The sequence below is a fragment of the Dermacentor andersoni genome, chromosome 5 (genome assembly GCF_023375885.2).
Source record: "Dermacentor andersoni chromosome 5, qqDerAnde1_hic_scaffold, whole genome shotgun sequence".
Classification (NCBI taxonomy): domain Eukaryota; kingdom Metazoa; phylum Arthropoda; class Arachnida; order Ixodida; family Ixodidae; genus Dermacentor; species Dermacentor andersoni.
The window spans coordinates 195,602,377-195,623,911 of record NC_092818.1 but is presented as its reverse complement, the minus strand read 5'-3'; the positions used below and the strand labels follow the sequence as shown (position 1 = coordinate 195,623,911).

At 43.7% G+C, this 21,535-nt stretch overlaps 1 protein-coding gene across 1 annotated transcript in view; it reads right to left on the bottom strand.

Moving 5' to 3' along the window:
- The window catches only part of LOC126531807 (methyltransferase-like protein 25B), a 40,758-nt gene that overhangs the window by 4,891 nt on the left and 14,332 nt on the right, over positions 1–21,535 (bottom strand). Inside the window, exons 6-9 of the mRNA XM_050179535.2 lie at positions 19,224–19,361; positions 9,834–10,007; positions 3,009–3,116; positions 2,612–2,694 (exon numbers count right to left, since the gene is read on the bottom strand). Coding sequence (XP_050035492.2) covers positions 2,612–2,694; positions 3,009–3,116; positions 9,834–10,007; positions 19,224–19,361 — 503 coding nt within the window. The remainder of the gene's footprint in view (positions 1–2,611; positions 2,695–3,008; positions 3,117–9,833; positions 10,008–19,223; positions 19,362–21,535) is intronic.

Sequence of the window (21,535 nt, the reverse complement as noted above, 5' to 3'; positions counted from 1 at the left end):
ATCCTTTTTCAAAATTTTCAAAAGAACTTTATTTCACCGTCACTTCCACTAAACTTTATAGAAAGGTAGAACTACACACTGTACAGTTAAAGCTCAATCTAATGAAACCCAATTTTACAAAGTTCCCGATCTAACGAAGAAATTTCCATTCCCCAGCAGATACCCATAAGGTTTAGTGTTGTCATCAAACCGAATTAACGAAACTAAATTGGCCACCAAATCCGATACAATTTTTTTGCTGAAATAAATTAGTAATAAAACCGGTGATTTCTTTCTAAATTTTTTACACAAACTGGTTTTTCTTTGAGTGTGTGCTCCAATGCTATCGCGTCAAAACATCTAGGTGCCCTAGTCACGGCCCTGGCTTTATTTTGGCAAGACTGGACACCACGGCCATTCACGGAACAACGGACTCTGCAGTCGGTAGCGCTCTTACATACCAGACGGCACTAGGAGCGGCGGTGGTTGCTTTCATTATTTCATGGTTTATGCGACAGATGGCACTGATCGTCTCCTTGCAACTTTCTTTCTTGGCCTGCTGGCACAATCACTGCATTTGTTCTTCGCATCTTTGCATATCGACAGCCTATCATAGCTTCACGTGACCTGGCCTGGCCTGGCCAGGCCTGCATCGCCTGGGCATGGAGCCTCCCAAGAATAAAAGGAAAGTGCTCAACCTCGAAGAACGTAACAGCATGAAACATGAGGAAGGGACGATGATAGAGACCAAATGAAAAGAGTGCTGCTTGACATTTTCAAGCGAAACTTTTAACACCTTTAATTTTGACGCATGAACTGCCTGAGAAAAATTCAATTAAGTTTTTCGAGCTGCGACTAAACTTTTTTAATGATCACGTATGTTGGGGTTATGAACCAAGAGCAAAAAAACACTTTATTACCCGCTGTATCTGCTCACTCCAAGCTCGTGAAACGTAGCATTATTGAGTACTGCTTTACTAATGCCCTCACAAAATCTTGTGAATATATGCTTCAAGAAAGCCTCACACTTCAAATTAGATGGCTGTCTTACGCGAGATACCCAGAACCTCTTGTGGTCTCTGTGGCCGAGGGCCTGTTGCGAAAAATGAAAACTGTGTGGTTATCCGAGAAGCAAAATTTGGCAGGTTCAATTGTGGGCAAGAAAATAGCCATTATACCATACATCCACCAGGCTTCCCACAACCTGAAAAAGATTGGAAAATCCGTAGGCATTGATGTTGTGTTTTTGGCTGTTAAAGCTTTCACTCCTGTGCAAGAAAACAAACCCGTGCAACAGCAAAGAAAAAAAAAAATGCAAGATTCAACACCAAAAACGTTTTGTGTCTTGCGATGAGGGTGTTGTTTATCGCATGCCATTTTCTTGCGGGCGCGAGCACATTGGACAGACAGGCAGATGCATAAACAACAGACTAAAAGAGCACAACAAGAATCTAAGGGACGGTAATCAGGGCCAGTTTAGCTTACACTGCCATAAATGTGATAAGTCTCCGTGTCATCGTAACAAGCCATGCATGCCCGAGTTCGAACAAAGCGGGATTGTTTCTAGACACAAGGATCAGTGCATCAGAGAGATTATCGAAGCGGTCAAGATTGCTCGTGCAGGAGCGTGGTGTGTAAGCATGCTACCACTTACATTGACCAAAAAAGAGCTATGGTTTTCAGATGGTTGGTGATTAGGAGCTTGGTGATATCACCTCGTGCCACTCATGCTGACTGTTGTTCTATTCCTTTCTCCCCTTTACCTTTTCCTTTCCTGCTGGCGTTTCGTATGTATACATATGCATAGCATCGACAGTAGAATAAACAGTTGGAAGTAAACGGCGCTCTTCCTCATGTTTCATATGTTCCTCAAGTTGCAATGAACCAACTAGCCCAGCAAGCAACCATTCTGCTCGAAGAATGGGCAGACATAATTCACGCTGTCACGAGTGAATGCAAGAAATGCAACCTGGCCACCAAACATGGCATCCTGGCCAGCACTCTTTGGGACTGAACTATCCTTTTCTCGATTTTCCGAGCTTCCCGATTTAACAAAACAATTCGAATGTGGTCGTCACTTTGTTAAATCGAGTGTCAACTGTATTTACTCACAGAACGAATGCACCTACCACTTTTCCGATTGGAAAGTGTGTTCCTTTTTCTTTTCCTTGCAAAATGATTGCGTCACAAACTGCCATTTAATGCAGCTGTCATTATTTTCATTCCTCTCTCAAAGACGGCACTTATCTCTTGCCAGTGTGCCTGCAACTGTCACCAGTACAACTCTGTCATGTGCATGGGACAGCATACATACAATATTTATGCAATTCTAAGCACGCTTTCTTATGTGAAAATTTACAAGAAAATGACGCGTGCATTAGCTTCGAGTATGAAAAAAACTCTACTGTAGCGGGACAAGCTATTATAGATTAAAAATTCCACTTGCAGTTTACAATCTAGGGCATACTAGAATTGAGTAAATACAGCACCTTTGGCTATAGCTGGAATAGGGCATACTAGAATTGAGTAAATACAGCACCTTTGGCTATAGTTGGAATAACAATGTATCAAAACACAACATCCTGCATGGAAATTTAGTTGTGCTGATTCTTGTGCACAATATAAAACGTACCGTGAGCGTACGGACTGCTGAAAGCTGGTGCTGGTGTCTGGCGTGCAGTTGGTTGAGGATGCCGCACCACATGTCACGTTCACCTGTTGGCCATGCAGGTCATACTCATTTCAGTTAACTCCATAGGAGCTTTGATGAAACACTGCTTTGTCTCCGTTGTGCATAGGTGCAATGGGACGTCATTAAAGAAGTGTCAGAGCCTTCTGAAAACTTCAAACAAAGTTGCCTTCAAACGCTATTCAAAGACACAATAGGTAATCTGAAAAAAATACTGTTCATTTGGTTTTTTTGGAGTTGAAAGTAGTCTGCCTATGTGTACAGATCAAGAAAGCAATCAAGCCATTAAAATTGTGCTATCCTAACCACTCCTCAATTAACATGCAGTTTGAATGCTCACTTGTTTGGCAGTGGACATCTTGCATGACGTGCTCTCGATAAGCATCCCAGGAAGACATTAGCGAATGCCTGGCCATGTGGCGGCGTGACTTCTTCCATGGAAGACCATCTGTGAGGTTGAAGCTGCATAAGGTGCTTAGCCATGCACTAAGAGCTAATGCACTAAATTGTACTAATGCACTAAGTTGTACTATATGCTAAGTCGGTAGAGGGGGTGGTTTAATAGCTGAAATCTGTCAAAATCACCTGTGAGGTGTATAGCAGAATTCTTCTTGATCTGGATAACTCTCAGGGGCAGACATTATTTGTACAAAGAATAAAAGTGAATATTTTACTATTTGAAACATTTTTGCTAATGAAGTTCTAGGCTAATTACATTATGCCACATATTACAAATTATTACTTGTAGCCGGTAACATTTCACGCACTTGGTACAAATTCTGAGGATGACGCCAGTTTGAAGATATGCGTTCCCAAAGTTTATGATAAAATGCATTGGTGTTCTAGTAACTTAAGAGCTTCAGTGCATAAAAAAGCATTTTTTTTTAAAGTGGGACAACTGTGCATTTTTGCGGCAAGTGTGACTGCACTTATCTCAAATCTCAAAACTGGCGCCAGTTTCAAAATGCATTCCAAGTGGATGCACCTTGTGAAATAACTGGCTTCAATTCATGTATTACAATATGCGTGCTAGAGTAATTAGTGAAATTTTGTTAATCAGTCAATGATGCATACTTACTTCCAGTGTAAGTAATGTATACCTCTTCAAGTATCCTCGCCCACCAAGTAGATTTGCACTAACTTTTGCACTAACTGCCACAGGTGACACAAAAATGCGTTAACATTTAAACAACAAGAATAATAATCATCACCATCAGCCTATTTATGTCCACGGCAGGACGAAGGCCTCTCCCTGCGATCTCCAATTACCCCTGTCCTGTGCCAACCGATTCCAACTAGCACCCGCAAATTTCCTAATTTAGTCGCACCACCTAGTCTTCTGCCATCCTCTACTGCGTTTCCCTTCTCTTGGTACCCATTCTGCCACCCTAATGGTCCAACGGTTACCTAATCTGAGCATTACATGACCTGCCCAGTGCCATTCATTTCTCTTAATGTCTATTATAATATCGTCTATACCCGTTTGCCCTCTGATCCAAACTGCTTTCTTTCTGTCTCTTAATGTTATGCCTAGCAATCTTCATTCCATCGCTCTTTGTGCGGTCCTTAACTTGTTCTCAAGCTTCTTTTCAGTCTTCAAGCTTCTGCCCCATATGTCAGCACTGGTAAAATGCACTGATTCTACACCTTCCTTTTCAATGATAATGGTAAGCTTCCACTCAGGAGCTCACAATGTCTGCCGTATGCGATCCAACCCATTTTTATTCTTCTGTGAATATCCTTCTCATGGTCAGGGTTCCCTGTGATTAGTTGACCTAAGTAAACATACTCCTTCACAGACTTTAGAGGCTGACATGCGATCTTGAACTCTTGTTCCCTTGCCTGGTTATTTATCATTATCTTTGTCTTCCGTATATTAATCTTCAGCCTCACTCTTACACTCTCCCTGTTAAGGTCCTCAATCATTTGTTGTAACTCGTCCACAGTGTTGCTGAATGTCATCGGCAAACTGAAGGTTGCCGAGGTATTCGCCGTCAATCCTTACTCCTAAACCTTCCCAGTTTAATAGCTTGAATACTTCTTCCAAACACGCAGTGAATAGCATTAGAGAAATTGTGTCTCCTTGTCTGACCCCTTTCTTCATAGGTATCTTCCTACTTTTCTTGTGTAGAATTAAGGTGGCTGTGGAATCTGTAGATATTTTCCATGGTATTTACGTAAGCGATCTGTACTATTTGGTTATGGAATGCCTCTATGACTGTTGGTATCTCAACTGAATCAAATGCTTTTTCGTAATCTATGAAAGCCATATAGAGAGGCTTATTGTACTCTGCAGATTTCTCGATAACCTGATTAATGACATGGATGTGATCTATCGTAGAGAATCCCTTCCTGAAGCCAGCCTGCTGGCTTCCTTTAAGTATTTAAATAAAACGCCTGGTATATACTTCTTTACATGTTGCCATTCTTGAACTAGAGCATTATGAATGAATGAACGAACCTGACTGGCCCATCTCCTAGCTCACAACTGCTTTTGCAGTAAAACTAAGAAGTTGTAGCAACCAGCAAATTTTTGCATTAGCTCGAAATATATGTCTCAAGTATTCCACCTGACAGCCTTGTCGATTCTACGGCAGTGGGCTTCTTCGATTATGCAGTCCCAGACTGTCCACGAACCATCCGTGGCTTCCAATCTGACTAGCCCTGACAGAAGAGCACGTCAGTCACGCGATCCAGCTGTTGAGGTTCCACTCGAAAGCACCATGACCAGAAGTCATTCTCGTGGCTGCCATCGTTTGCTCATAGCTACTCGTGGATATCACAACTACACAGCAAATCTATTATGGTAGCTTTTGAGATGGTGCAACCTTGGAGGCCACATCGCTGACACAACCATAACGCTTGCATAGTGGAATCGCAGCCTGAGTGCATAGAATGTGCTTGCAAAGCGCAGTTTACATCGCACTCTCGCTCTTCGTACCACTTAACTGCTGGAGTTAAGCTCTCTCACTGCCTGCAAAATTTAAGCAGAATTCCCACACGAACATAGGCAAAATCGCAATCATACCACCTCACTGTTCATGCGGAAGGCGTCTGCTGGTATCTTTAAAGCTCATGAGACCATCTACAAAAGGCTCGGTACACCCTCAAACCGAGGGCATGTACACTGTCTACTAATCCTGCACGTCAAAAAACAAATGCTCAAACTTGGGAACAGAAGGGATGAACATATGTGAACAGTAATTGGAGAAGCTCCGATTGTTTACCATCCCAGCTACCAAAGGGAAACAGCCACATTTGCAGGGTGATAAGCTTCCTCGCACACGAGTGTCACTCATCTGAAAGGCAAAATCCACCAATTTACTATGCACATATAGAAATGAGCATGACAGATTTCGAAGTGCATCAAGCATCTGATCCGTCAAAAAAACAAACATTCTTCCGAAGCTGTCCAAACAAAATTTAATATGGCACAGCAGTCCCAAGTAGTCCGGGACCGTCAGGGACTTGTAATCGAAAAGGCCATGTGGCTCAAAACAAGTTCTCATGACTGCACACCTTGTCGCACGACCCTGTGCAAGCAGCACTCTTCCCCAAGTACAGGTATTCCTCCTATGTCAGTTATGAACAGCATCTTCCTCCACAAATGCCTCCTTTACTAGATGCCTGCAGCATCGCTTGTTTTCCCATAGAAGTGGAGGTTCCGGTCCGTAGTTCAGGGTAGTCGCAGAAAGACAGTGCTCACAGCTGACAGTACTTCTTGTTGCGAAGGAAGTGATGACTACAAAGCCAGCACATGCTCAACCAATAGTTTGGCGAGAAACCACGGGTCCTGCCTCCAGGATTCCAACAGATGGCACTATAGTCTTGAAGGCAGGGGCTCGTAATTCAAGTTTCGAGCAGCCGCCACAACTAGCACTTGCAGACGACAGTGGTGGAGAGGAGGAAATAGGAGAGGGACCAGAACCAGCTTCTCGGCTCATGTGGCAGGCATCTTTAAAGGAGACATTGCCTCCATCTTGGTATGATTGCAAAAGAAGGGTTGCGCTGCTTTATCACTAAGTGTACACCCGCACTGCAGTGAGGTTTATGTGCTGCACATCTCAATGAAATGTGTGCTACATGACCATGCTAAGTGATATTCTCAATCTCACGAAGCAAGTACTATTTCACAGATGTCATGTTAAAAGTTTTGTGCCTTGAAGTCCTGAATCATAATCTGTGAAACCTATTGCACCTCACTTTCATCTTGAAGGAGACTAGTGAGCCAATAATGCACAGCCATAAAATTGGATGCAGTCTAAAAAATTACAATTATTCAGTGGAAAAACAAAACATTCAGAATATTTTGCAGTATTGGGTTCCTCAACAATTCAAGACAGTGCCAGTAAAAATTCAGCTAGCTCTGCATAGCAAAAAGGTGGGAATTTGTATTTTTAAATGCTCTGACTGATCCACTCATTCGTTGTCAGCCACATCGCCTATGTAGCCGCCTACCACAACTGGTACGTCGCGTAAAACGACAAGATCAACACGCTCATAAGGAAAACGTACAAGATCGCCCTGGGCCTCCCGGAATCGATGAGCAAGCACCGAGCTCCTGGCTCAGCTGGGCATATACAACACCCAGGAAGAAATAGCCGAAGCACAATGCATCTCGCAGCTCGAACGCCTGTCGACCACCACGACGGGAAGGTACATTATGAACACGCTCGGCATAACGTACCACAACCAGCACGGCCAGAAAATGCAAATCCCCAACAAAATCAGGACACCATTACAGTGGCAAACATCCCAAGAAACGTGCACCCCGATTACAACCGAGGTAGAAGAAAGGCAAGAGCCGAGGCTCTGCTCCATTCATTCGGCAGGGAGAGAAACGCATGCTTTGTCAATGCAGCCGAATATCTGCTCGGCCAAAAATACAGCGCCATAGTCATAGACGCAGAGTCCGAAATCAGAACCACATGCAGTGTATACACCAAACACTCGAAAATAGCGGAAGAAGTAGCGATTGCGCTGGCCCTCGCAGAACAGGAATGCGAAGTCGTACGAAGTGACTCGCAAACGGCAGTAAAGAATTATGCCAAACGTCGAAATTCTAAGGAAGCCCTGTCCATTCTGGCCAAAGCGGGCAGATCCAAAACTGCGAGCTCGAGGATCATATGTTTCCCAGCGCACGTCACCATAGAAGGCGACACGCTCCCGAACCTAAATGAGACGGCGCACCGGACGGCGCGAGACATGACCCACAGCGTCGAACAGGGCAACGCCTCTTGCACGATAGCGAACGCTTCTTGAGCAGAACGAGACAGGCTCACCAGATACAATGACATAACCAGTGCATACTTGAACGCCAGAAGGACATACCCACCGCCAAGTCCCAAATTGAACAGGAGGCAGGCCGTTGCCTGGAGACAACTCCAGACGAACACCTTCCCTAATCCATTCCGTCTGAAACGTATCTTGCCAGATAAGCATCAGGACGACACGTGCAAATCTTGCCAGGAAGGACCAGCAACACTCAAACACATGCTGTGGGAGTGCAATGTAGGAGGGATGACAGTTAATCCGGAGACCCTGTCATCGAGGTGGGCCGCCGCTCTGCGCAGCTCAGACCTCGGAATCCAGACGTGGGCAGTCCAGCAAGCCCGTGAGGCAGGGCTTTGACATTCCCCCGTGGGAGACCTGAGCCCAGGTCACGTTAAACCTTGCCGGACATACTAGAAAGTTGTATCCATCCATCCATCTGACCTTAGATTATAGCAATCTACCCATGAACACTATTCTGAAAGAACATCTGCAGTTTGAGGAAAAGGCTTAGTGTGGCATGGCTACCATCATTGCAAAGGTCACTTTTCTCTCTTTCTATAAGCTCAAGTGGCAGAATTAAGGCTGTGAGGGAACATATGCAAGAGCTGATAAAATGAAGTCGAAAGTAACAGATTTTGGGTACCGACTGCAAAGAAACGCGATTACAATTTGCTGCCAGCTGATTCCCTGGGACATGCAGCTTCTCGACTGCTAGTTTTGGTGTTTGTTGAGCTCCAAGGTCACTTTGCCATTTTTATTGCGCACATTTGCATCGGTAATATGGCCCTAAAGTTTGGCACGTGTCATGGCTCTAGAAAGCAGCACTTTTCTTGAAGTCAAAGAGCATAGCATGCAGCAGGCAACTAACAACGTGTGAAAGTTGCTTGCACGCTGGGCTCTTCAGGAAGCCGCAAGAGATTGACGCAATGTCTTCTTCCTCCATGCTGAAAGAACCTGTTAGGCAGTCTTTAGTTATGCTTAGAACTGCCACAGAATGCTCGCCTAGAAAGAACTCTGAGTGTGCTTGAAAAGTTGGGAACTGTTTGTGGAGTGCCTGCAGCATACTGCAAATTCAGAAAGCAGCCTTAAAGAGTGCATGTCCAGGGTGAGAGCAAACACGGCAGAGAGTACAAAAGTGGCCAAAATGAAGTGGAAGCTTGAAGCCATTATTCTAGAATAACAATGAAGACAAGAAGGCCTCACAAAAAATCCAAGAGAGTTTTAAAGGGCATGGTTCTAAATCTTTGAAGTTATTTTTCTCATTTTGCTTTTTTTATTTTAGCAATGTCTGAGTTTAGAAAACCTATAGTTTCAGTTCGGTAAACTTAATTTTAGGAAATTTTCAGGGGTTAAATTTTTTCTAAATATTACAACTGGGAAGCCATATATTTCTCAATATTGCTTTTTGTCATCTGAAAAACTGATTTCTTTTTAGTTATTTGTTTAAGTGAAAATGCTGTGGTCTTGTAATGCAGAACTCTTTTTTACAAAAATATTCTGAAATACAAAAAAAGAATAGCTCCATGATTGTGCACCTTGGTTGTTCCTAAGATGATATGACACAAGAGAAGACGAAATTTTCTTTTAACCATAGTTGTTTACAGGTGAAAGTTTATCTCTTTTCAAAATTAAGACAGAGCAATCATATTTGGCACAGAGCCTTATACCCTTGCTATAAACAATGTACCTAATTTTCACTGAAATCAGACCAATTAGTCAAAGGTTAGGTATCTTGAACCATGTCCCTGCTTAGGGAGGCATGCACTCAAGCAAGTGTAGCAACGTAAAGAAGGAAGGCCCTTAGTTCAACAAAAACTACGGTAACACACAAGCTGATAATGTGTAAGGCCAAATGTACTCGTAGCTAGCCAATATAATACAGTTCACATACACTTTTGGCATGCAACTTCCAGTAAGGCTCTGAAGAGTAGGTGACATGGTTCCCGGTCAGGTTGCCAGCTGTCCCGCAGTTCCTGACAAGCTAGGCGTAGCCCCTGGTATTGAGTGCCAGGGCTAAGCCACCGGTCACCCAAGCTGGTCAGCTCACGGCTCAGAGGAAAGTAGTCTGCAGTGAAGTCAAGCAGAGGTTATGACTTAGATTAAACCCAACTCCAAAGTTTTTAAAAAGAACATGAAATGTGTGAAAAGATCAAAATTTTCTTACGCTTGGTTTTGGAGCCTTAAGTTGAGATGTGCACTGTAGTGATTGCATGCTCCAATGCAGACTGCAGCTTTCAATTTCAGCATGCAGATTTGGTTTTGAGGAAGCTTTTTACATTACTCACATTTCATAAACACTTGTCAATATCGAACAGCACCAGAAGGCACAATGCATGGATGTGAAACAAGTTCACAGCACTGCATTGCCAACATCGACATTACCAGTAACCACTGTAGCAGCAATTGTCTTCACCAAGGAAGTACATTGGAGCATAAGCATGACCTTGAAGAACTTGAAATACTAATTTTAAGTCTGGTGGCTCTTATCAAATGTGCTTCATATAACACCTTGATGGGCTAGTTTGTGCATTTATGTTAGCGTGATAGACTGCATATAAGCATGACTACAGAATTAAAAATGGACAGGACATGTGGTCATGCTGCTCACGTTTCCTTGTGTGATTGTATTTATATGCGTAGTCAATCATGCCAATAGAAGCGCTGGACATAAAGTAAATTTCGGAAGTTTAAGCAGTAGCCCACCTTCTAAACATGCTGTTCAGTACTGTTGGGTCTCAACACCACAAAGGTGTTAATTTGACGTTTTCCATGAGTCAAACCACCACCAATCCATCAGCGCCTATCTAGACGTTAACGCAGCGTCGACACCAACTCTTAACGGGTCCCACAAAAGGCCCTCACCCCACCCTTTACCTGGCAGCCTGAGCAAAGGATGAAAAGGAGGGGAACAACGACGATGATTTGAGTGTCACAGTAAATTAGATGTTTAACACAAGTCAAACCACCACCCATCCATCAGCGCCTATCCAGAGGTCAACACCACGTGGACACTAACTCTTGATGGGTCTCGCAAAAGGCCCTCGCCCCTGGCAGCCTGAGAGAAGGATGAAAAGGAGGGGAACGACGTCGACGACCTGAAAGGCGCAGGTTGCTTTCTTGCCACATATTCCAAACCAGTCGCTTCGGAAGCGGAGTTACAGCGGGTTATTGTGAGCACGGGCGTGGATTACAACGGAGTCGACAACGGTGATTTGCTGCTGGACGGTCTTCAGATTCCTTAGTCGACTCGCCTAGGGAAAATGGCGGTATTAAAAGCGGAGACTTCTCAAGAGTGAACAGAGAGTCCTGATATGAACTCTGATGTTTAACTTACTCTTGCATGGAGTGGGCTTCTGTAACTGGAGCCATGTAACAAAGCCAATAAACCCTTTTTCCTACATTTTCTACAACCGGATGTAGCAGTCGGTGAGCTTGGATTCCTTGCCCTAACGCCACCCTTAGCCGCAACAATACTGTAGCACAGTGTGAAGCAACTTATTTCCACATACACATGTACAGTCCACGGAGCAAGAAACATATAGGAGTGGAAACTCCGCTGTTTGCGGCGACCAGAAAAGGTCACAAGCTCGCGGAGCCACTTTCATGCTGGCGGCCGAGAAAGAAATTACCGCCGGTTCGGTTGCCAAGGCAACCAGTCGCGCGTATTGCTTGCATTCGGCCCTCGCGCGCCTCTTCAGCGCTGACAGCCTGGACAGCGATCGGTGCTACGCCTCAACCATTTGAGCACACTAAAAAATAAAACGCATTATTTTCGGTGACCGCTATAATTAGGTAACCTGTAGCTTGCGGTTGTACGCGGCCCTGTTTTTTCACCCACGTGATGACTTTGACTGGATTGCTGCAAGCACTGCAGGCATTCGTCGAAGGCAAACATGCCTTCGATTTCTTTGAGCATATTACCAGGCTGATTTTTGTCAAGCTCGTGGGCCTCGCACACTGTGTGAACATCGCTGACGTTCACCGCCGTTGATGTTCCTGGCTTGTCGTATATGCTCATTCTTGATCATTTAAGGGTAGCATGACTGATATTTGATGACGCTTCCCGGTGAGTCCGCTTCTTTTTCGGGGATGTCAAAGATGCTCGGGACGGAAGAAAGATGCATGGAACAGCCTCTGGACACAGTCCAGGTTTTCTTTCGGGTGGTCCAGGATTACCTCGTCTCTAAACTCGACGTAGTGTTTATCCCGTCTCATCATGTTGCTCATGAAGTGCTTCTCACAGACGTAATCTATCCATGTGAGCTGGCGGCCGTCCCCAGCGATCGCCGCAGCCCTTGGTTGCAGACTTTCAAAGTCATTCGGAACTTTGATTATGCTCACCTTTTCCCTCCAAGAGTTGTACTCGGTTTCGCTTTTTTCAACGAAACACTTGCGTCCCATCTTACGCTAGCGAATTCCGAAGAAGGGCATTTGTGCGTAGCAGCGCTGTTAGTATTACGGTCCTCTGACAGACACCGACAAGAACTGTTGGAGTTTGACTTGTAAGGGCGCACAAACACAACGTTTCAGCGTGCCCGCTGAAGCGAACGTCCGTGTCGTCCACTTGTCATCTGGTCTGCGCGGAAGATGCGGGTTTCGCCGAAGAGAGCGCGTCCGAGCTGTCCGCCCGGGCGTCTGTTCTTTTTTTTTCCGCTACGGCTTGCATGACGCACCGCAAGGCTCCGCCACTGCATGCGCCCCCGTCGGAGTATGCTATTTTTGTGACTTTATCTGGTCGCCCGCGCTGACGGGAGTTTCAACTCCTACATATTCTTCCTCCATGGTACAGTCACATGCACAGTCAAATGCAATATCAGCTGCAACATGATGCCCATTGTTGAATGCACCCGAAGAGTACATGGCAGTGCCGACACACAAAAATTGGTTTCGCAAATACCAGTAATTGGAACAATCTTTATTTCTCCAATTTTTCATACGTCGGTGCCGGCATGTAGTCTTCAACTACGAGTATTATGTTGCAGGTCGTATTGCACCTGATTGTATAGTGCTCAGTGATTTAAATGTGATAATTGGCCCGCATGGCTGCCAACGCATTTTTCGCCACTGAAGAGTGCTGGGGAACTAAGTGCACCCACAATGTCTCACAAAGGCCCTTGCTTTCATTGTATAACGCAATCCATCAGCTCAATGTCCCCAGTGTCAAGAGGTGGTGCAAAAAGCACCGGCCACTGTGCAGGCCGGCTATCGGGTTTGAATTACTGAGCACTGTAACACCCTCAAAAGTACTTTTTGGCAGGATAGCAGGTTCCTACTGAATTTTGTAGTGTATTGAGCAAAATGTACACCGCAAGGTGTGGAAAAAAGTAGAGACATGTTTTCTTTCCTCTCATGGTTCTCCTTTTTCCCGCACTTTGTGGTGGAAATTTTGTGCAGTACACTACAGAGTTTTGTACACACCGTTATGCCTGGCACTCTACTCTGAACAGAGGTGCTTCTCCAGTGAGTGTGCTGCCTTGAATAATGTTTCTGTCTCAACATTTGTTTGTTGCCTAATAGCTTACAAAGATGCAAAGGCCTCAAAAGTGGCGATCCCCATTAGTCAGCTGCAGCTAGCCCACATTCCCAACACCGTACCTCCCAAAGGCCAATTGCCCCGCCTCGACAATCATGAGTGGGTTGACAAAATGTCATCAGCCCTGCTTCTGGCAAAGAATGTGGTGAAAGAACCCTTGGGATATCCTAGGGGGCCTTGAGAATGTAGTTGTTATTTAAGCGAGGAACACGACGCTATCGCAGGCTTTTCTCTTCTGGGTGATTCCATGAAGGATCAAACATGCATGTCCGCTTAATATGTTTGTTTTGTCTGGTTTCCTTATATATCATGTAGGAATATTCAAACTACACAGAACCGAAAATGTTATTCCCGGAAAGCATTCCCAGCAAGCCAAAAAAATATTTGAAGGTGGCAACGTGAGCATCCTCCTATTGCTTACCACAATATTTTCCGATTTCACGACCGAATTAAATGCGAAATAAAAATGTTGTGTTGAAAAATCTTTCTGCTCATTTTAATACCCTTCACAGTAAATTAGTTTGGTACGTTTTTTATGCTGTCCACAAATGAAAAAAAAAGTGAAAAAAAAATTCATACATGGCCCAAATTACAAAAGTTTTGTAACTTTGATGCGTCTTGGCGGGTTTTCTATATTGCACAGAAACTTGAAAGAAGTGTCAAACATAGAATGTTCTCTTTGCAACATTTATGCAAAATATTATCTTCCTACATGAAACAAAAAGAAGAAAGAAATAGTTGAGTTTGTCGAAAACTCATAAAAATAAAAACAAAAACTCTGGTTCCAATTTTTGAAAAAAATTTGTATGGAAGTTCGCTTATGTCGGGCAAAACGTGGGTGCAATAACATGTTTCCTCATTTGCTTTATTCACAAAATATAATGGGCCAAAGTGGCACACGAACATGCTGGCTTCAGTACCTTTGCTGGTTTGCATGATATGCAAATCTACTTCTAATTTCTTTGCTTCTTCAGAACTTCACTCTGGCAGCTTGTTTTCAACAAAAATGTATTGTCAGATTTTATTTGTGTGTAGTTGTGTGGGAGTGGGGGGCTGCTAAAGTGCTAACGTGTACCGAGTTTGCAGCCTATAACCTCTGTGGACATCGCATTTATGCATCCATTATTCACTTGTCAACAGCTTTCACGACACCGCGAGTGCATGTAGTGGCTGACTTTGCCAAAACCCATCTTGTGTACACAGTAAATCAGCTGTAAGCGGCACCAGGGCATCCGTAAGCGACGAAGTGTTTCCATAATCAGCAGGCGTGCCGTTATGGAGGTGCTACTTCACTGCCTGCTCCCCATCCCCCACGTGCAACGGATACTGGAACCTTCTTCGGCACCACCGCATGCAACTCACACTGTGCCTTTCTAAAAACTTATCCGAGTCATTTCCCGAGCTGTTTATTTCGTTTCCCGTTATCACATGTTTTCCGCGTCACTTACAGATAACGTCTTCCTGTCTTACCTCGACCTTCACCTCTGTATTTCAGCTGTCCAAAAAAGTGCACTGCGGCATGACTGAGCCAAAGTTGCCTAATTAGTGATTTTTTGTCAGCACCTTGCTGATGCACTTTCCCATGCCGAGAACAGCACAGGTCAATAGTGGTGCCAGATAGACATTGTCCTTCGAAGCATGGCCCTCACATTTTCACATTGAAGAGCTTTAGATGGCCTTGTCCACAAAACATGAAACCATGAGATATTCCCGAGGCTCAGTCACAACAGCGGCACAGAAAGAGCAACAGAAAGAGTGCAGTGCTGTTCAGTACAAATGTTTTGACTTGGTCTAGCTGTTGACTACACGCGATGCATGCAGCTCGTAGTTCAATCTGAGTATTCTGTGCTGATTATTTACACATTCACAAGAAGATTGCTAAGCAAAAAAATTTTTCGTTGTGTAAACGTTTTGAATGTTGCCTCCCTATGGAAGTTACTGCCAGAGGTTGAGGATATTCGCGACACCGATGAGGTCTGCCAGCACTGCCTTATGTGCCTCAAGAAAATCATGTCACCTTGTGACACTAGCGATGAAGTAGATGCATTCCTTTGCATTCCTTCAGGAAGAAGCAATTGACAACTTGAACAGGTACGTCCACCTTTCTTCTGATGTTTCACCATTGAAGCCACCATCTTCCATTCACAAACGCAGCAGATGATTTTACAGAAACAGAAAACAAGCCGAGATTGAAAGTATATTGGTGACGAAGATATGCTCAACTTTAAGCACTGCATACAGAAGCGTTGGTGCACCTGAACCGTCTGTGACAGAATGTCATGCATGCGCTGGCTGGTTAAATGGCTTGAAGCAAGCGTATGAGGCTTCAAGGTCCTAGAGAGAGCGCCTCTGCCTCTTAACCATTGTGCCACCAGAAGTTGAAAACAACTACGTTCAAGAGGCAAACCCGGCTGTCATAACACACACGCTCAGAAAGGCCTGAAATTGGCCCGAGAAGCATGATATGTGGTCACATTCTGATCCATACATGAGATCAAAGTTAAGCCCATCGGATGTACAAGCTGCGCTCGACTATTCCCCAAGGACGAACTTGGGTGCTCTCAGCAGAGCCTGTGAAGAAGAAGGACGTTGTATCAGTCATCACGAATGGCCAGAGAAAGTACGTCTCAAAGCGGTTTATGACAAGCTCTATCCGCGAGACATTAAAGATGTTCACAGCAGCTCACCCCGAAAGTGCGATCGCCCCGTCAAAGTTTTACAGCCTGCGTCCAAAATGTGTGCTGCTCGCACCACAACAAGAGGTTTGCGTTTATTGTGCTAATGCCAACCTTTGTGTCTCCACGCTTGAGAATGTAACCGGCATGAAAATCTCATTGGAAGGCATGAAAGCATTGTTCCTTTGCGACACCCCAACCACAGATTGTATGCTAGGTGAATGCAAGCACTGCCCATGGAGTAAAAGCCTCAGTTTGGCCAGTCTGGAAATGGTCGATGAGGACGAGGTCACATTTGCTGTTTGGGAAAGCGATGACTTCATCAAGAAGACGTCGTCTCCAACCCTTTTTGCGAACGAGCTTGGCAAATGAGTGACCAAATGGATTCCTTACGAATGCATACGCCACACTCAAGCTGCGGCCATTCATGAGGCAAATAAGTGCGAGCAGCGCGGAAACATTGTTCTGCATTTTGATTTTGTGGAAAACTGAACTGTCTTTTTCTCAGATGAAACAAAATCGTACCATTGGCACAAGAAAAGAATCTCCAGTTTCACCTGTGTCGCCGCAACAAGAAAAGCAACACACAACTTTGCTGTCATAAGCGATGACATGCATGACGACGCAGCGCACGCCTGCTGCGCCCTAAGTAGAGTGCACGAAGTGTTAGATGAAAAAGCAGCCATCTGCTGTCACGTAACATATGTCAGCGATGGTGCAGCGAGCCATGTTAAAATAGGTAGCAACTGTACGAGTTGTGCCACTCCAAGTATACCTCCGCTAGGTGGATATTTTCCGCTGCCAGGCATGGGAAGAACACCTGTGACGATGTGGGTGGACTCCTTAAGCACCAAGCTTCCCTGCACAACCTGAGGTCTGGAAGTGTCGCCTCAATTCATTCGGCAAGTGAGATAGTCTCCCAACTTAGCGGCAACATCAAGAATGTGGCCCTGCTCCATGTGCCTGCTGCAGCCGTCGAGGAGCATTGTCAGCACAAGTCAGTGGAGTGGAAGTCAGTGCCACTTGTGCCAGGAATTCAGTCATGGCATGTGTGAATGTTCACCCGCGATCAGTCAAGCGGACATGCGCTGTCTGTTGCAAGAACTGCCACTAGCCAGCTGACTGTGATTAAACCCTTTTAAACACTAACTGCAAATGACGTGCGATAAGTTCGTCCAAGCACAAGTAATGTCGAGTTTGTCCTCTCTTGCATGCCAGAAAAAAAAGCAGAAAACATGTTCTCTGTTTTTGCCACAATAAGAAACCCAGGTAAATCTCCCTTCATTTGTGAAAACTGTTGCCTTTTCCTTTTTAAGAGAGAGTAAACGTTAACAAACTGGAATGAGCCATCACAGCACTAAAGCTAGCACGCTGAACATGGGCCACCTTGGCCCATTATATATTGTGAATAAAGCAAATGAGGAAACATTATTGCACCCACGTGTTGCCCGACATATGCAGACTTCCACCCAAATTTTTTTCCGAAATTAAAACCGGAGTTTTTTACATTTTACTTTTTAAAGTAAGTTGTTTTGAAAAAAATTGTTTACTCAACTATATTTTTTCTTCTCATCTGTTTCATGTAGGAAGATAATATTTTGCATAAATGTTGCAAAGAGAACATTCTATGTTTGACGATTTTTTCAAGCTTCTGTGTGAAATAGAAAACATACCAAGATGCATCAAAGTTACAAGATTTTTTCTGATTTGGGCCATGTTCTGAATTGTTTTTACATATTTTTCGTTTGTGGACAGCATAAGAAAACTAATTAACACTAATAACTAATTAGACTAATAAAATATTTAATCTAATAACTAATTAAACTAATAATGAAACTAATTAACTGTGAAATGCATTAAAATGAGCAGAAATGTTATTCGACAGAACTTTTTTAGTTTGAATTTAATTCGGCCGCATAGTTGGAAAATATTGTGGTAAGCACTAGGAGCACACTTGTGCCACCATGTTCAAATATTTTTTTGGCTTGCTGGGAATGCCTTTTGGGAACAAAACTTTCAGTTCCATGCAGATAGAATATTGCTACATGACATAAAAAAACTAGACAAAACAAAAATATTAAGCAGATACGCACGTTTGATCTCTCCTGGAATCACCCTTCTGATTCTCGTTATGTAAATTACTGTACATAATTCTCATTTTCTTGTCTCCCTCCAAACTTCTCATCTGGCACCCAACGCGGCCCCCGCCCTGAAGTATCTGAGGTTGCTCAGACCCCTGATCTCGCAACATCCCTTCATCTAAAGGAACAAAGTCATGTCACACATAGCTGCATCTGCAACAGGAATGCTTAGTCAGTTTCCTGATTCATCAGCAGGGCTTGAAGTATCTGGAGAGAGATGGGAATCCATTGGCTTTATATAAGTTCTGTAGTGCATGTGCTCTGCCTACTTATCCTAATGGCTGTCTTTCCAACATTGATTATGCATAACGTTTGTATAACTCTTTCACAGCCAACAGCTGTTAGTGCTGCGCACTACGCTAAAGCTGTGTAGCCACGTTGCATCCACAACATGAAGTGGTCAACGTTATGTCACTGTGAAGATAAATGTAAAAGGTTTTGAAGAAAATAAGGCACTGCAAATGCCCACTGAAGGTGAGAGCTTCGCCTCTGAAAATGTGGTGCTCCAGCAAACTGCACCAAGGCAACACAAACCAAGCATGAGCAGTAAAAGCAGTAATGGCTTATGTAGCACCTATAGTGGTTTATGCCACAGTGGACAAGTACTGTAACGCAGCAAAAGGGTGCTACAAGGGAAGTGGAATAAGTACAGAAAACCTTTGCCCTGAGAAACTGACTACATCATCTCGTGACAATAGTGCAGGCTGGCTATGTCTGCCCAGAATGTTTGAATGCTGATATCATGACTGCAGCCTGTGGCAGACAGCTGTTCATTGCCTATGATGTGATGCGAGTCACGCATACAATCCCCCCCCCCCCCCATTTTTTTCACTCTCCTTATATGTTTTGCTGTGTGTTAAGAAGCAGCTAGTCAAGTAAGTGTGTTTATTGCCAGCAGAAATCGTGAGAGGCGTGACACAGAGACCACTCACTGTGCAGTTGGGCAGCCTTGTGGTAGCAACATCCAATGCACACCAAGGCTTCAAGCTCTGGCATTGCATGAAACAGCCGCATCAAGCCAGGACTCAGTTGGCCGCAGCCATGCAGTGACACCAGGACATAACGATTTTCTGCGAAACCAAAGGCAGTTCATCAAAAAACATTCAAGCAGTATTACATGAGATGGCCGCTTGTTGTCACTATTAAAATGAATTGATTAATTGGCCATTGGTTGAAGGGACTTAACATCCCAAAGCAATGCTGGAACGATGACAGGCGCTGCAGCGGAGGACCCCTGATTAATTTTGATCACTTGTGGTTAAATTAACCTGCAGCCAAAACGCAGTACACAAGTGTTTTTGCATCACACCCCCAATGGCGGCTGCTACAGGCGGCGATTTAAACTGCAACCCCGCAGTCTGTAGCAGAGTGTCACCACCACTGAAACTCTGCAGCAGGCTATCATTTCCAAGGGCAAATGAGAGGTTTTTCTCCTTTTCTTTTTTCGAGACAGCACAATGTTCAATGCAAATCAAAAATATACAGCTACCATTTTTATACCTTAGTCACACATTCTTTGTTGGCACAATTAGTCATTCAATTGGAGCTAATGAACACATTATTATCATAATATACTAGCCACCAAGGTGTGAATAAACAGATTTTTGGCAGGATTAAAAAACACAAATGGAGCACTTTAGATATAACTCTTAAGGATGTTTTTCTGTAGGCTAAGAGAAAAGCTTGAAGAGTCAGACAATTTAGTATCTCTTGATTTCAAGGGTTACTCTGCTGATCTAAAAAGGTACAATTATTTGGTTCAAATAAAGGTTGACAACTTTCTTTCAAACATAGAAACCAACTCAACTGTTGCTTACATCATCTGATATAATTTAGATTTGACATAACTTGGCAGCATGGGCATCAAAAATGTATATAGTACTACCAAAGTGCAGCCATAAATTTCATATGCAGTTAAAAGGCACCATGAAATGAGCCCAACAGGTGTGTGTGCCTTTAGTAGCACTTTATATAATTCTATGCTGAACTGCCAAAAGCATGCAGCACCCATACATTGTTGCTGTAAGAGGAGCAGAAGCCTTTTGTCGGGCTATGTAGCCTTTACCCTCTGCACCCGTTGCTGTAAGCAGGCAGGACAAATAAACTTCAAACCCTTAAGAAACTCTGCAACACCTTTTGGAAATGGTAAGCAATTTTGCTTATCCGCTAGACAATAAGGTCATGTGAGCACTTGAGGCAAACACTCTTCTTATACTTTGCAGGCATAACAGCAGCGCCAAAAAACACACAACAAAAGAAAGGAACACTGACAGATACGGACAATTGCTGTCTATTAGTGTTCCTTTCTTTTGTGTGTGTGTTTTTGGTGCTGCTGCTATGCCTGCAATAAGTGGCCAACGTGCTCAAGAACTTGTTTTACTGATGTATACTTATACATTCATCTAGGAGCCCACAATATTGCTCAAAGGACCCTACCCTTTATTTCAACTTCTCTACGTCCCTACCACTTCTTTCCTTAGTATCACTCAGGAGTAAACACGATGGCTAATGGATAGATTTCCTTAAATGCCATAACAAGCAGTGTATGCAGCAAAAGCAGAAGTGGAGATGAACTTCACTAGACCAGAAATTCAAGCTTGGTTGGTTGGTTATTCGTGATCACCTAATAAACAGTACATAAAACAAGAGATGTAACACAGAAGTTCCTGTGTTTCATGCAACATGCAAGCACTTAAGTCACCGCTGCATATGTCGCTTCTATGTTTATTTATTTATTTGATACTGTCAACCCCGTTCTAGGGGTCATTACAGGGAGAGTGATGTGTCAAGAATACATGATACATAATTTTCTTTCTATGTAACATACAAATTCACTGGCACTCTTGGTAATTAACAACAGCAACAACGAGAAAAAAAAGGAGCAAAGAACAGTAGTTATACAAAGAAAAGTCAACAAAAATGCTCCTAGCAAAAATTTAGTATACATCCTCGCAAAAGAAAGTATCTAACGCATTTTCAAATTCGGCAGAGCCCTCGTTGCTCACAACTGCATTAGGCAATCTGTTCCACATTTCAATCGTGTCAGGAAAAAAGGAGAAACGAAAAGCATCAGTACGTGTTAGGTTTAATAGCTCTGCTACTGTTTAGACTATCGCATCTCTTTCCTGGAGGTTGTAGATATAGATCCTTGTTTATTTTTGTTCGCCCACTCATGATTTTAAAAAGAAACTTTAGCCTATGCTTACGTCTGTGTTCCTCCAGAGGCTCTAGTTCACAAGATTTT